At 58.8% G+C, this 15,192-nt stretch overlaps 1 protein-coding gene across 1 annotated transcript; it reads left to right on the forward strand.

Moving 5' to 3' along the window:
* The first annotated feature begins 1,194 nt into the window (after positions 1-1,194).
* SIPA1 (signal-induced proliferation-associated 1) lies at positions 1,195-12,294 on the forward strand. Its single transcript, XM_049780149.1, has 15 exons — positions 1,195-1,932; positions 2,946-3,073; positions 3,158-3,334; positions 4,952-5,126; positions 5,542-5,645; positions 5,904-6,061; positions 6,144-6,738; positions 8,134-8,408; positions 10,614-10,811; positions 10,892-10,991; positions 11,094-11,190; positions 11,262-11,366; positions 11,455-11,506; positions 11,862-11,940; positions 12,022-12,294. The coding sequence occupies exons 1-15, from the start codon at positions 1,260-1,262 to the stop codon at positions 12,148-12,150; spliced, it is 3,045 nt and encodes a 1,014-aa protein (XP_049636106.1). The 5' UTR covers positions 1,195-1,259; the 3' UTR covers positions 12,151-12,294.
* The last annotated feature ends 2,898 nt before the right edge of the window (positions 12,295-15,192 follow it).

The raw sequence follows: 15,192 nt of genomic DNA on the forward strand, positions 1-15,192 counted from the left end.
CCAGGCTCCGACCGGACATGCAGGAAGACATGCCCAGCAGGGTCCACACCCCTGTCTCGGTGGTGGTCTCCGTCACGCGCTTACATCTCCTTTGCACCCATTTCCGCATCAGTCCTGTCCCTGGGGCCTTGGGGTGTCTCAGGCTCACATCCTGTGAGGTCTGAGTTCGCCCAACCCCCACCGCCCACCCAGGCAGGTGCAGCGCCGTGGAGGCCCTGCAGAGAGGCAAGGCGGGTTCGAATGCTCAGTCTGACATGAAATGGCTTAGGACAGGGCACTCCCCTCCCACCACCGTTTCCTGGACCTGACAGATGGGGTGCAGGCCTTTCCCTGCAGCATCAGTGAGGCTAGGTAGGCAGAAGCTCTGGCGGGCCGGAGTTCCAGCCGCAGCCACTCAGCCTTCTTGCCTTGGCCCCGGATGTGCCCACAGTGGCTTGTGAGAGGGTGAGCGGGGGGCCTGCCCCTCAGGTGACTCGGTTCCCCGTGACCGAATCAATATGACCCCAGCACCTTCCTCAGGATGTGGGAGTGGGCAGGGGGTTGGGCCCAGGGTTGGGGCCACTTCCTGTTCTGAGGGAAGCCCTCTTACCATTCACTCAGTCCTGCCAGGGCCTCTGTGAACCCCTCTGCACCCCTGTGGCCTTGAGGTACTGATACCGTGGGGCCAGAGCGGTGAGCGTGCGCCTCTGGGTGCTCAGCTCCTTGGGGAGCCTGGAGGAAGTGGGAGGGGCAGGGAGGAAGGTCTCGGGGGACAGGACGTCCTCTCTTTGTCCAGCAGGCAGGGCTCAGGACTCCAGGGGCCTGTGGATTTCCCGTCGCAGCCGTCACCAGTCCCCTGTCCATCTAGGCAGGCCACGGTCCCACTCTGGGTCTGGACCCAGGTCCAGGTGTGTGAGTGGGGCCTGGGGATTCCAGCAGCACCAAGGGGGGACCTGGTCCCAGAACCTCAGGGTGGGTGAAGGCTCTGCCCGTCCGACCCCCGACTGGAGGAGGGGGCTGGAAAACTCCGGCAACGGGCGGGCGACAGGGAAGTAGCCAGGAAAGCGGAAGCGGCTTTGATGGTCACAGAGGGGGCCGGAAGCCAGCCCAGGGGGTGGAAGGAGGACCAGACTAGGGGCTCCAGTTCCTGTTTTGTCCCCAGACCCCTCTGAGCGGCCCCCTCTTCTCTCAGGGCAGGAACTGGCCCGAGGGCTGGGCACCGAGCATCCGTGCCCGCCAATGCGGCCCAGCCCCTGGAGTGCCAGGCCCGCAGCACGCCCATGTGGGTCGGCGGTGTGGGGAGCCCTCGTCGGGGCGCAGCCCCGGCACCCACCGATGACCTCTTCGCTCGCAAACTGCGCCAGCCGTCCCGGCCTCCGCTGACGCCGCACACCTTCGAACCCAGGTTCACCCGAGGCCCACTCCTTCGCAGCGGCAGCGATGCTGGGGAGGCCCGGCCCACTGCACCCACCAGTCCCCGGGCCCGGGCCCACAGCCACGAGGAAGCCAGCCGGCCCTCAGCCACCCCCACCCGGCTCTTCACCGACCCCCTGGCACTGCTGGGGCTGCCAGCCGAGGAGCCGGAGCCCACTTTCCCACTGGTGCCCGAGCCCCGCTGGTTCGCCCACTATGACGTGCAGAGTCTGCTCTTCGACTGGGCACCAAGGCCTCGGGGGAATGCAGGCCACATCGACACCTTATCTGGGACCCCGACCCCCTCTGAGGACCCCGCTGGCCCCTCAGATATGCTGCTGGGGGCACCCGGCTTTGTGAGTGAGCTGGGGGGCGAAGGTGAGCTGGGCCTGAGTGGACTGGTGAGCCCCCCGGTGCCCCCTGCCCTGCCCAACGCCGCCGTGTCCGTCCTGGAGGAACCCCAGAACCGAACCTCAGCCTACAGCTTGGAGCACGCAGATCTGGGCGCTGGCTACTACCGCAAGTATTTCTACGGCAAAGGTGAGGGGAGGCCAGGAAGAGCCGGCGGCAGGGGAGGGCAGAGGACTGGGGCAGAGTTTCCTTATCACCTGCTGGACACACAGCCGGCTCATGGCCGAGCCTTTCCCTCAACCGAAGGGCTAGTCAGGCACTGCCCCGGGTCAAGGTTGTGCTATGGGGCCAACTTTCACCACCTCCCCTGCCTCTGCCCACAGCCAGCCACGCCTCTCTGCCTTCCTCTCTCTACCTTGCACCCCTCGGGCTGGGGAGGAAGTTTTTGTTTTTTAAATCCCCATTGATGTCAGGTGAGGCTGGCAAAAACCTCTGCACCCCGGAAACTTCTCATCCCTGCCACAAGGGTGGGCTGGACCCTCAAGAGGAATGGGGCATGTGGGCGAGGCCACGGTAGAGCTGGGCCTGGGAACAGGCCGGCATTGGCTCCCTGGGGTGCAGGGGCGGGGCTTCCTGGGGGAGAGAGGGAGAGAGACAGAGACAGAGAGAGAGAGATCTCACAGTGGCAGAGCTTTTGCCTTGCAAGTGACTGACCAGGGACAGACCCGGGTTCGATTCCTGGCAACCTATATGGTTCCCTGAGCCTGCCAGGAGTGATTTTTTGCCTTTTTTTTTTTTTTGGTTTTTGGGTCACACCCGGCAGTGCTCAGGGGAAACTCCTGGCTCCATGCTCAGAAATTGCTCCTGGGAAGCCGGATTCGAACTGATGACCTTCTTCATGGAAGGCAAACGCCTTACCTCCATGCTATCTCTCCGGCCCCAGGAGTGATTTTTTGAGCGAAGAGCCAAGGAGTAACCCCTGAGTGCTTCCGGGTGTGACCCAAAGCCCCCCAAAAATAAGAGAGAGAGGGAAATCCAGCAAGGGTGGATAGGACCAGTGTGTGTGTGTGTGTGTGTGTGTGTGTGTGTGTGTGTGAGAGAGAGAGAGAGACAGAGAGAGACAGAGAGACAGAGACAGAGAGAGAAAGAGAGAGATCCATGAAGGGTGAGTGGGCCCCAACGTGCCCACCTCGTACCCCCAGAGCACCAGAACTTCTTCGGCCTGGACGAGGAACTGGGCCCAGTAGCCGTGAGCCTGCGGCGGGAGGAGAAGGAGGGCAGCGGCGGGAGCTCCGTGCACAGCTACCGCATCATTGTGCGGACCACGCAGGTGGGCTCCAACCGTGGGGGGGCCAGGCTGGGCTTCTCCCCCTGCACTCCACATGGATTCTGAATGTCCTAACACTCTCCTCAGCTCCGGACCCTCCGCGGCACCATCTCAGAAGATGTGCTGCCTCCCGGCCCCCCTCGGGGTCTGTCCCCAAAGAAACTTCTGGAGCATGTGGCCCCGAGGCTGAGCCCCACTTGCCTGCGCCTGGGTTCCGCCTCCCCGAAGGTGCCCCGCACGCTGCTCACATTGGATGAGCAAGTGGTGAGTGACTGGTGGGTGCCTGGGTCCGACAACCAGAAAGGTCAGTGGTGCTGGTTAGTGGCGCTGCACTGCAACATCCACTTTTTTTTTTGTTTTGTTTTTTGTTTTTTGTTTTTTTTGGGGGGGGGGGGCACACCCGGCGGTGCTCAGGGGTTACTCCTGGCTGTCTGCTCAGAAATAGCTCCTGGCAGGCACGGGGGACCATATGGGACACCGGGATTCGAACCAACCACCTTTGGTCCTGGATCGGCTGCTTGCAAGGCAAACGCCGCTGTGCTATCTCTCCGGGCCCGCAACATCCACTTTTACTGAGAACAGGTCTTAGAGACCCTCTAACCTGGGAAGGAAAATCTCTAACGCTGTAGCATATTCAGGGAGCCTAGAGCTGTGCTTAAATGCAGCTGCTTAAGTGAAGGCTCGGTTCCTCTGGTCTCTCCTTCCCTGCAAGGCCTCAGTGAATCTCTCACCAGGCTGTCACTCCTTCTCCTGGATAGCACGTCACTGTGGGCTCCAGCCAGTTGGAACAAAAAATTGCCCACCGGCCTCAGTTCAAGCTGTGGTTCAATCTGCTAGTCATTCAAGAAACCTGCCTCAAGCTTTCATGCACTGAGGCCCCAGCCTGGACGCTGTGGTTATATGCGTCTGCCAGACGGATGTGGAGACCACAGAGAAATGTGGGTGATGGTGAAGGAGGACCCCAGTGAGAGAGGGCAGTTGAGGGCTCCACAGGGCACTGAGGTGGTGCTGTCAGCCCTTGGCAGTAGCAATCGGAACAGAACTGACCAAAGGGGCTGAAACCCCTGTCTCTGTGGACCATAGACATCTCCCCAGGAAGTGGGAGGGTCACAGGGAGGGGGTGCTGGAAAGGCATCCAGGCAGCTGGTGAAATGGGTCAGGAGGCTTGGGAGGAAGGTCTGAGGGGGGGCCCCGAATAGATGTCTAATCTTTGAGGAAGTAGCTACAAGAAGGCTCAAGGTGCAGGGGGGCCCCGGCCTGGGAGTTTGGGGTCCTGGGGCACTGAGAGTCCAGTTGTCCCTATGGGTGGAAAGGGCAGAGGGGCAGCAAAGCCCTAGCAGGAGGCCAGAGCACCTGCGCTGTACATGAACACAGAGCCAAAAGGTCTGGGTCCGAGGCCTCCAGGGCCTGGGGTGTGCTTGCCTGGGATCAGAGGGAGTCTTGGGGCATAGAGGGTGGCTGGAGAGATAGCATGGAGGTAAGGCATTTGCCTTTCATGCAGAAGGTTTGTGGTCGAATCCCGGCATCTCATATGGTCCCCTGAGGCCTGCCAGGAACGATTTCTGAGCATAGAGCCAGGAGTAACCCCTGAGCGCTGCCAGGTGTGACCCAAAAACCAAAAAAAAAAAAAAATATATATCGAGTTATAGAGGACAACAATGTGCATAATGACTGGGCACGCCCTGTGCAGGGTCCTTTCTGAGATTCCCCCTCTGTGATCACTTGTACCCCAACTGCAAGCTCAATCCTCCAAAACCCTTTGCTTGGCGAGGACACGGTGCCCCAGACAGTGTCCCCTCCCTCCACTCCCCAGGGCCTGGTGGGGAGAGGCTCTGGGTGGTGGGTGTTGAGGCCAACGCTTGTGTCCCCCCTGCTCCCCAGCTGAGCTTCCAGCGAAAGGTGGGCGTCCTGTACTGCCGGGCAGGCCAGGGATCCGAGGAGGAGATGTACAACAACGAGGATGCAGGCGCCGCCTTCATGCAGTTCCTCACCCTGCTGGGAGATGTGGTGCGGCTCAAGGGCTTCGAGAACTATCGGGCCCAGCTGGACACCAAAAGTGAGGCCTGGGATCAGGGTGGGGGGCCCCCACTTGTCTCTGCACTTAGGTCTCATACTGTCCCAGGACGGGGGAGGCTGGGATGTGGGGCAGAGGGGTGCAGATGCTGAGCTCGGTGAGCTATATGTATGTGGGGGGAGATGCAGGGGGTGTTGGGACCACCCTCAAAGTGTCCATCAAACACACACATTCCCCCTGCCCCAGTGGGAAGGCCCCTTCATGCCAGGCCAGCACTCGAAGGTTCTGCCTTCATCATTTCTGCACCCGGGTCTGGATTGTCACTTATCCTGGGGGAGCCTCGATGGTGAAGGCCCAGGGGGCTGGCAGCCTGGCACTGGCTGGGCATGGGAACTCCAGGGTGTTGGCATCACCCAGCCTCCCCCACTCTTTCTCTGTGCCCCCCTCAACGCCACAGCGGACTCCACGGGCACGCACTCCCTCTACACCACATATCAGGACCACGAGATCATGTTCCACGTGTCCACGATGCTGCCTTACACCCCCAATAACCAGCAACAGGTGTGAGGGGGCGAGGATGGGTGGTTTCCAGGGGCTCTGGGGGAAATAAGGCTGCTGGAGGGCAATATGTGGGGGGGCTTCCATCACCCTGCCTCTTGTTGTCCCTCCCCAGGTCTTCACAGGGAGGGGGTAAGGGGACTGTGTAGATGGGGAAGCCATTGGGCCTGAGGCTCTGTTCTGCCAGAAGTGGGAGATGGGAAGGCAGACAAGTCCTACTCACTTTCCCCTCATCTGTTGTCTGTGTCCCCCACTTCTCAGCTCCTGCGGAAGCGACACATCGGCAACGACATTGTGACCATCGTGTTCCAGGAACCGGGCAGCAAACCCTTCTGCCCAAGTACCATCCGCTCCCACTTTCAGCATGTGTTCCTGGTGGTGCGCGCACACGCGCCTTGCACACCGCGCACCTCCTACAGGTGGGTAGGGGGTTTGAGGGCTGGGGGACACTAGGCCTCAGTTTCCTGGTGACTCCATGCTCTGCCCCCGTCGTCCCCACAGAGTGGCCGTGAGCCGCACCCTGGACACCCCGGCCTTTGGCCCGGCCCTGCCCCGCGGCGGGGGCCCCTTCCCGGCCAACGCCGACTTCAGGGCCTTCCTGCTGGCCAAGGCACTCAATGGCGAGCAGGCGGCCGGCCATGCGCGCCAGTTCCACGCCATGGCCACGCGCACGCGCCAGCAGTACCTGCAGGACCTGGCCACCAACGAGGTGACCACCACGTCGCTCGACTCGGCCTCACGCTTCGGGCTGCCTTCCCTGGGCGGCCGGCGCCGGGCCACGCCGCGGGGCGCGGGCTCCGAGCTGCAGGCGGCGGGCGCGCTGGTGTGGGGTGTCCGCGCGGCGGCCGGGGCGCGGGTGTCTGCGGGGGCCGAGGGCGCCGAGGTGCCCTGCCTGTTGGGCATCTCGGCCGAGGCGCTGGTGCTCGTGGTCCCGCGCGATGGTCGTGTCGTCTTCAACTGCGCATGCCGCGACGTGCTGGCCTGGACCTTCTCGGAGCACCAGCTCGACCTGTACCACGGCCGCGGCGAGGCCATCACGCTGCGGCTGGACGGGCCCCCGGGCCAGGCTGTCAATGAGGTGGTGGCGAGGCTGCAGGTGAGGCCCGGGTTGGGTGTGATGCGATGCAATGCAGGGTCGGGCAGCTAGGACCGCTTCGGGTAGGGGTGCATGTGCTTGGGGTGCAAAGCCAAAGGGGTGTGCTGAGGCCGGAGAGATAGCACAGCGGCAGGGCGTTTGCCTTGCACGTGGCCAACCCAGGATGGACCAGGGTTTGATTCCTGGCATCCCATACAGTCCCTGAGCCTGCAAAGAGCAATTTCTTTCTTTTTTTTTTTTTATAATTTTTATTTTTAATTATGAGAACAAAGATGCAAAGAAAGAGAACATGGTAAAGTTACAGTGTAAGGACAATCACCCATAACATAATTCTCAGAAGAAGTCCCCTTGCTGATAACTTTGAACTTTCAGCCAAAGAACATTAAGACAAACAAAATAGAATCCATGTACAATTACTTTGTCCCTCAAGTCCCCAGATTGTAACACATTATAATATTTCTTAACAGCACACAAGGCAATCTAAAGCCATAAAACTTACATAACTCCTTAAACATTAGAGGCATTATTTCCCTGTACATGCATATTAGCTTAAGTTAACCTCAAATTTTAAGTGGGTTTTTTTTTAAGGATTAGAGTCAAAGGACCACAGTAAAAACGGTGTTAGAGTGGCAATTGTTGTTTGCATAGGCCCACCAAAATATTAGAGGCATGGAAAGGAATAACCTTGGCCTAAATACAAAGAGACCCTAACCCTGAAGTTTCCTGGCATAAGACCAACTTTAGGCTCTGCAAGGAGCAATTTCTGAGCACAGAGCCAGGAGTAATCCCTAAGAGCCGCCAGGTGTGACCCAAAACAAAACAAAAATGTGGCATTTAAATGATTTTTAAAGATTTGCCTTACACACAGCAGATCCAGGACGGATCTGGGTTTGATCCCCTGCGTCCCATATGGTTCCACAAGCCAGGAGCTATTTCTGAGTGCAGAGCCAGAAGTAACCCCGGAGTTTCACCGGGTGTGAGGCGCCCCCCCCCCAAAAAAAAGAGACTTTTCTAGGGCTGAGATATAGCACAGCCGTAGGGCGTTTGCCTTGCCATGCATCCGACCCAGGAAGGATGGTGGTTCGAATCCCGGCATCCCATATTGTCCCCCAAACCTGAGCCTGCCAGGAGCGATTTCTGAGAGCCACAGGGTGTGACCCATAAGCAAAAACAAACAAACAAAACAAAACCAAAGGGATGCTTTGGGGTGCAAATCCAGCCTAGAAATGTGGCAAGGCAGGATGGGGGGGTTCCTGAGACTCTGAGCCTCATGCGTGCCCCTAAGAGATTGCTCATGCTCTCCTAGAGGCCTTGGTTGGGATTGGGGTCCCAGGGGTGCCCCTCGCCCTGCTCTGCTCGCTTACGGGGTACCCCCTTCCCACCCTCTCTGCCCAGCTGGTGAGCCGTGGCTGCGAGACTCGAGAGCTCGCACCGCCCCGGGACGGGCAGGGCCGCCTGGGCTTCGAGGTGGACGCCGAGGGCTTCATCACGCGTGTGGAGCGTTTCACGTTCGCCGAGACAGCAGGGCTGCGGCCCGGGGCGCGCCTGCTGCGGGTGTGCGGCCAGACACTGCCCAGCCTTGGCCCCCAGGCCGCGGCCCAGCTGCTGCGCTCAGCGCCCAAGGTGTGCGTCACCGTGCTGCCCCCAGACGAGAGCGGCCGGCCCCGCAGGTCAGCGCGGGGGACGCGGGGCGGTGGGAGGGGAGGCCGGGCAACGGTCCACAGCCCACAGCCCTGGCTTGGCTTGGCTTGGCAGCTCTCCTGCCTTCCCCAGCATCCCACGTCGTAGTCGGGGTGGCTGATGGAGGGAGGGAATCCGAGTTTCTCAATCTCTCTTTGCATTAAAGTAGGAGGGAGTGCTTAAAAATGGGGGGCAGGGAGCAAATCAAAGGGCTGGAGGAGGAGGCAGTGGGGGGCAGTCTGACCCCTGGTGCCTCAGAACCGCACTGCTGGGTAGAAGAGTCTGTCCTCCCTAATCCCTCCATCCATTGAGATAGCACAGACACCCCCTCTCCAATATCTTTTCATTTGTTTTGGGCCATAGCCTATGGTGCTCAGGGCTTACTCTCTGGCTGTGCCCTCAGAGGTTATATTCCTTGTGGGATTCTGAGGACCACATGGGGCTACAGGTGATCAAACCCTTGTCAGCCTACACATTAGACAAGCTAAATTTCCGCATCCCACCATTTATTTGTTTAATTTTTTGGTTGTTGGGCCACACCTGGCGGCACTCAGGGGGTTACACCTGGCTCTGTGCTCAGAAATTGCTCCTAGCAGGCTCGGGACCATATGGGATGCCAGGGATCGAACCCGGGTCAGTCACCTGCAAGGCAAACGCCCTACTGCTGTGCTATCACTCCAGCCCCGCACCGCACCACTTCCCAAAGTTTCCTCTACCTATGCAAACTATTGGGTTGCAGGACCCAGAGCCATAGAGAGGAGGGTGCTTGCCTTGCACCTGAGTCGACCTGGGTTTGATCCCTGGTACCGGATAGGTTCCTCCAGGCTCTGCCAGGAGTGATTCCCCTAGTGCAGAGCCAGGAGTAAGCCCTGAGTACAGCCAGGTATGGCACAAAAATGGAGGAAAAAGGGGCCGGAGAGATAGCATGGAGGTAAGGTGTTTGCCTTTCATGCAGGTCATCGGTTCGAATCCCGGCGTCCCATATGGTCCCCTGTGCCTGCCAGGAGCAATTTCTGAGCATGGAGCCAGGAGTAACCCCTGAGCACTGCCGGGTGTGACCCAAAAACCACAAAAAAAAAAAAAAAAAAATGGAGGAAAAAAATTTTGGATTGCAGCACTGGGAAGACCAAAGAAGGTGTGGAAATGAACCCAGGAGGCTGGTCCCACAAACTTTCTTTATAACGTATGACTATGACGTGTGACTTTCATGTGTCACAAAAAGAATATTCTCTTCTTACAACTGCTTAAAAATATGTGAGCCTTCCTTACTCATAGAAGTTTAGAAACTGACTTATCAGCCAAAGAAAGGAAAAAGCCTGGGGCCAGACCAATAGCACTGCAATAATTATGACATTTGCCCTGCACTTGGCCAAACCAGATGGACTCGGTTCTATTCCCGGTCCCCTGAGCTTTCCAGGACTGATTTCTCTTTCTTTCTTCTTCCTTCCTTCCTTCCTTCCTTCCTTCCTTCCTTCCTTCCTTCCTTCCCCTCCCCTTCCTTCCCTCCCTCCTTCCATCCCTTCCTCCCTTCCTCCCTTCCTTTTCCTCCCTTCCTTCCTTCCTTCCTTCCTTCCTTCCTCCTTCCTTCCTTCCTTTCTTTTCCTTCCTTCCTTCCTTCCTTTTCTTTCCTTCTTTCTTCTTTCTTTCTTTCTTTCTTTTCTTTCTTTTTCTTTTTTCATTTTTCTTTCTTTCTTTTTTTTAGTTTTTGGGTCACTCCTGGCTCTATTCTCAGAAATCGCTCCTTGCAGGCTCAGGGGACCATATGGGATGCCAGGATTCGAACCACCATCCTTCTGCAAAACGCCTTACCTCCATGCTATCTCTGGCTCCGTCCAGGAGCGATTTCTGAGTGCAGAGCCAGAGTAACCCCTGAGCACTGTCAGGTGTGACCCAACCCCCACCCAACAAAAAAGAAAGGAAAAAGCCTTGGGGTCGTGGTGCTTAGTAACCTACTGGGTGGCTTCTGCACCCTTCCAGCAAGCTCTGGAACCGGTGCTATTAGTCCGTCTCACAAATGAGGTGGTTCTCAGTGGCAGGGCTGGACTCCATATAGCCAGCATTGGGACTTAGACCTAGCAAGGTCTTGGAGAGATATCCAGCAGCCAGGTGCACGCTGGTTGTGGAGGCCTCTGACACATCCACTCTCCTGAAAGGGTCGCCATTGGGGCACTTAACTCAGCCCTTCCTTCTCCCAGGAGCTTCTCGGAGCTGTACACGCTGTCTCTGCAGGAGCCCAGCCGGCGGGGGGCCCCAGAGTCTGTGCAAGACGGCACCCCGGAAGTGGCTGAGCTACCCACACGCCTACAGGATGGCTGCGGGCCGGCGGTGCCTGGGGACTTAGCAGAGGAGAGGACTGAGTTCCTGCACAGCCAGCACTCATCGTCACCCTGCAGGTGCACCCTTGCCCCTTGGTAGTGGGGTGACAGGTCCTGGGTACCCCCCAACCTGGGCTCAGCTCCTTTGCTCCCTGCAGCTCACTGGAGGATGATGTTCCTCTCCTGCCCACTTCAACCCCCGACCTGCTCCTGCCCACCGCAGCCAAGCCATCAGCCCGGGACACGCACCTCACTCCAGTGAGTGGATCCGGGCTCTAGAGGGCACAGGGTGGGCCTGGGGCGAGTATGAGCATTTCAGCATAGCCTCTGCGCTCCCCCAAACCCAACTCACCCACCCAGGACGGGCCAGGCATCGAGGACAGGGGTGACACTGCCCCCGAGCTGAGAGCCTCTTTCCTGCCGCGAACCCTTTCTCTGCGGAACTCCATCAGCAAAAGTAAGTGTGTGTAGGGAGATGGGGGTGTGTGTGGCTGGTGGGGACCCCATGGCTGAGCCTCCTCTGCATAGTTTTGTCGGAGGCGGGCAGCAGCGAGACCCTGGAAGATGAGTGGCGCTCCATCTCTGAGATCGCCTCCACCTGTAACAGCATCCTGGAATCACTGGCCCGAGAGGGTGAGGCTTGAGCTTGGAAGGGGGGACCCACTGTGGGGGACAGCCAGGTCTATGCCCTTCTCTCACCTGCCTGGCCTCTGCATCCCAGAGTCCTACCCAGAGAGCGGAGAACCGGAGGGACCACCCAAGTCAGAAGCTGAGTAAGTGCCCACCTGCCCACCCTGCTCCTGGGGGCCCCCAGCTCTGCTTCTGCCTCCCCAGCCCCTCAGTATTAGAAGGCAGGGTGGGAGGGGCTAGAGTGATAGCACAGTGGTAAGGCGTTTGCCTTGTGCGTAGCCAACACAGGATGGACCCTGTTCGAATCCCAGCATCCCATATTGTCTCCTGAGTCTGCCAGGAGCGACTTCTGAGCACAGAACCAGGAATAACTCCTGAGCGCCACTGCCAGCTGTGGCCCAAAAACCAAAAAAAAAAGTGGGGGTGGGGTATTAAGGGGGTGCTAAGTTCTTCCCTGAGTCCTCTCTCTCCCTCCCTTCCTCACTGCTACATCCTCAGGCCAGAAGCTGGGAGCCTATCAGAGAAGGTCTCTCACCTGGAGAACATGCTCAGGAAGCTGCAAGATGACCTGCAGAAGGTGATGAGGGCAATGGTGGGGCACTGGGAGCCCCCCCCCCCAGGGACTGGCCACTCTGACACTTCTAACCCCCCACCGCAGGAGAAGGCGGACAGGGCGGCCTTGGAGGAGGAGGTGCGGAGCCTTCGGCACGACAACATGCTGCTGCTGGCGCAGTCGGAACCCGTGGTGGCCGAGCAGCGGGGCGCTCCCCATGGCGACCTGGCCTGAGCACCTCAGGAACTATCCCTGCGCACTGCGCAGCTTAGCACTGCCCCCCATAACCCCCACGTGGCCATCAAACTGCCCCTCCCCGGCCAGCCCTGGTGTAAATATTTTGAGATGGGAAGGGACTTCAGGGAATAAAGGTGCCACTACATTGTGTGTGTAGGTGTTCGTGGTGTCAGGGGCGGGGAGGGCCCCCAAAGGTGCCAGACTGGCCCCCAGGAGTGGTTGGAGGGGACACTAGTTCAGGGCTGGGCTGTCACACTCTGGAGCTGTTGGTGAGCAAGTTGCCATTCCCAGTTGGCTTAGTCCTGTCAGACCCGGTCAGGATTCTGCCTGGGTGTGAGGCTGTGTGCGTGGTGAAGGCACAGGATGGGTATAGGACCATGCTCCCCATTTCCTATAAAGGCCCTCTCAGCTACACTGGTGTCCAGTTAAAACCCAGAACCCATGGGGACAGGAGTGATAACACAGAGGGGAGGACCTTTTTCTTCCGCACGATCAGCCCGGGTTCGATCCCCAACATCCCATATGGCTCCCCGAACCTCCAGGAGTGATTTCTGAGCACAGAGCCAGAAGTAACCCCCAAGAGCCGCCAGATGTGGCTCAAAAAACAAAAAAAGAAAAAAATCCAGAACCCTCTTTGGGGGGTCACTGAGTCTCTGAGCCTGGCACTCACTTGACCACAGACTAGAGTCCAGAATTTTGCCTGTTTGTTTCCTGGAGCTGTTTCTGGGGAAATTAGACCTAGATGTACTTTTTCCCACACACACACTTTTAAGTTGGGTCCACTCCCCATCAGCAGCCCCAGAGTTCCAAACATGTACTTACTTGCTCTAAACCCTTTCCTGGATCTGGGCCCAGGAGGGATCACACACACACACACACACACACACACACACACACACACACACACTCTCTCTCTCTCTCTCTCTCTCTCTCTCTCTCTCTCTCTCTCTCTCTCTCTCTCTCTCTCTCTCTCTCTCTCTCGGATCACACACACTTTCTGCCTCTTTCAGTATATTCCCCAGGCGTTACCTCCATGCTATCTCTCCGGCCTCCCCAAAAAACAGATTTTTACAGAACAAAAAGTGTTGGAAGATAAGGAAGGAAAGCATCAAGGAGATTTTCATGTGAGAACGTTTGAAGGTTGGCTAGTTCACTGGGCTGAAAAATCCAGGTATCGGAGCTAGGACTGAGTTTGGGGACCTGACTTGTTGCACAAGCATTTGTACCAGGGTCCAAGCCGGAGCTGGATCAGAAAGGGTTGTGATGGGTGTCCTAGGGATTTCGGACAAGCAGTTCCCAACACTGTTCCAGCATTTTCTTTCTATGAACTCTTGCCAGTCCCACCCCTTGGGTGTGTCTGCAGAAAATGGGATCTGATGTTCAGAAGGGGCGTGAGTCAGGCTAGTCGGGGCTGCAAGAACTAGGGGAGAGCCGGGGTGACGGATGGAGCAGTGGGAGGGGAGAGGAGGCGGCGAGGCCGGCGGGTCGGCCGGGGTCAACTGGACCCGAGGGACGCCGGCGCGGGGCATCCGCTGTGCGAGCGGGAGCATCTGCGCGGAGACAGGCTCGGGGCTGCGAGCCATCAGCACGATGAGGTCACCCGGGGACTGTGGGAAGGCTCTTGCGGGGACCCAGGGGCCGCTTGAGGACACTGGCAAGGCCCGGAAAGGTGGGGCGCTTCCGGGCCGGAGGATCTGGACCCCGCCGGGCACTGTCTCCGGATCCAGGTGGACCACACTGGGCACCACCAGCCGCCACCTGTCAGAGCTGGGGAGGCAGGCGGCCAGCTGGCCCCGCCTTCGCCCCGCCCCTAGGACATCGCCAGCTGATTGGTCCTCGCTGGTCCGGGCGTGGCTGGCCACGCCCTAAGAGCCTCCTGATTGGCGCTCGGGTGTGGGCGTGGCCCAGCGCCCCCCGCCCCGGGCAGCCCGGAAGAGGCTCGGGCGCACGCGTTGTTTTTCTGGCTCCCCGGCCTCGTCTGCGGTGCCGGCATCGTCCCTCATCGGCTGTTGGCCCGTCCCGGAGTCGCTCTGCTTTTAGCAGACGTCCCCTACGGAGCCTCTAGTCTCTGGCTTAATCTCCCGGAAGCGCACACCCCGGCGGGAAGAAGCCATCGGCCTCGGTACGAAGGGCCGCCCTCAATCCGCACAGCCTCCAGTGGCCGGACGCCGTGTGCGCATGCGCACTCAGGAGCGCCTGGCCGGTCCCGCCCCCTCGCCAGCGCTGCTTTACTGCGCATGCGTGGGACCCGATCGGAAGTATTAACCTTAGGGCTGCGTTCGGCTTTTGTTTCGTCTTCCTGGCACCGGGGACGGAAGGTTTCTTGCCCTTTTTTGCAGAAGAGGCTGTTAAAAGCATGGGCGGGACAGGCCGCCAGGGGCACGTCTGTGGCCACCCCAGAGTTCAAACCTCAGCCGATGGGGCGGTTTTGCAGCCTCCCAACATCACTTCCAACCAGATCACTTAGATCCACCAGCCCACCCTCCTGTGATCTACGAGGAAGTTAACACGACTGCACGGAGCCTCCACCGACAAATGACCTTTCGGGGCTCTTGCTGCCCTGGAGCCCAGGCCCCCATACTCACACCTGTTTGCACCCACTGGGTGGTAGAGGGTGAATCCGCAGGTGAAAGGAAATACTCTGTCACCCAGGTCCAGCAGGGAAGAGTGTAGTGAGGGAAGGTTGGTTTGCTGAAAGAAGAGAAGTCTCTAGGCAGCTTGGCAACGGATTTATTCAGAGTGAAAAAAGCAAGTATCCAACAACCTTGGTCAGTAAAAACTCATTTCTCCACTGGGCCGCTGACAGCCTGGCCCCCAACTCCAAACAACTCGCCCTACCTTGAAGGCACTTGAGCAGAGAGGGAACCGGGGTGTCACCAAGCGAACCTAGACCCGGTAGGGGCCAGAGTGGTCCCCCAGTTGCCCTCAGGCACAGCAGAGCAAGGAAAAGACTGGTGGAGGAATCAGCAGGGCCAGCCGGGGCCAGCCCCTCAGTGCTGCTTCTGGCACTAGGACAATGCCAGCGCCGCGTGGCAGAGT

This window comes from Suncus etruscus, chromosome 9 (assembly GCF_024139225.1).
Source record: "Suncus etruscus isolate mSunEtr1 chromosome 9, mSunEtr1.pri.cur, whole genome shotgun sequence".
NCBI classification, from domain to species: Eukaryota; Metazoa; Chordata; class Mammalia; order Eulipotyphla; family Soricidae; genus Suncus; species Suncus etruscus.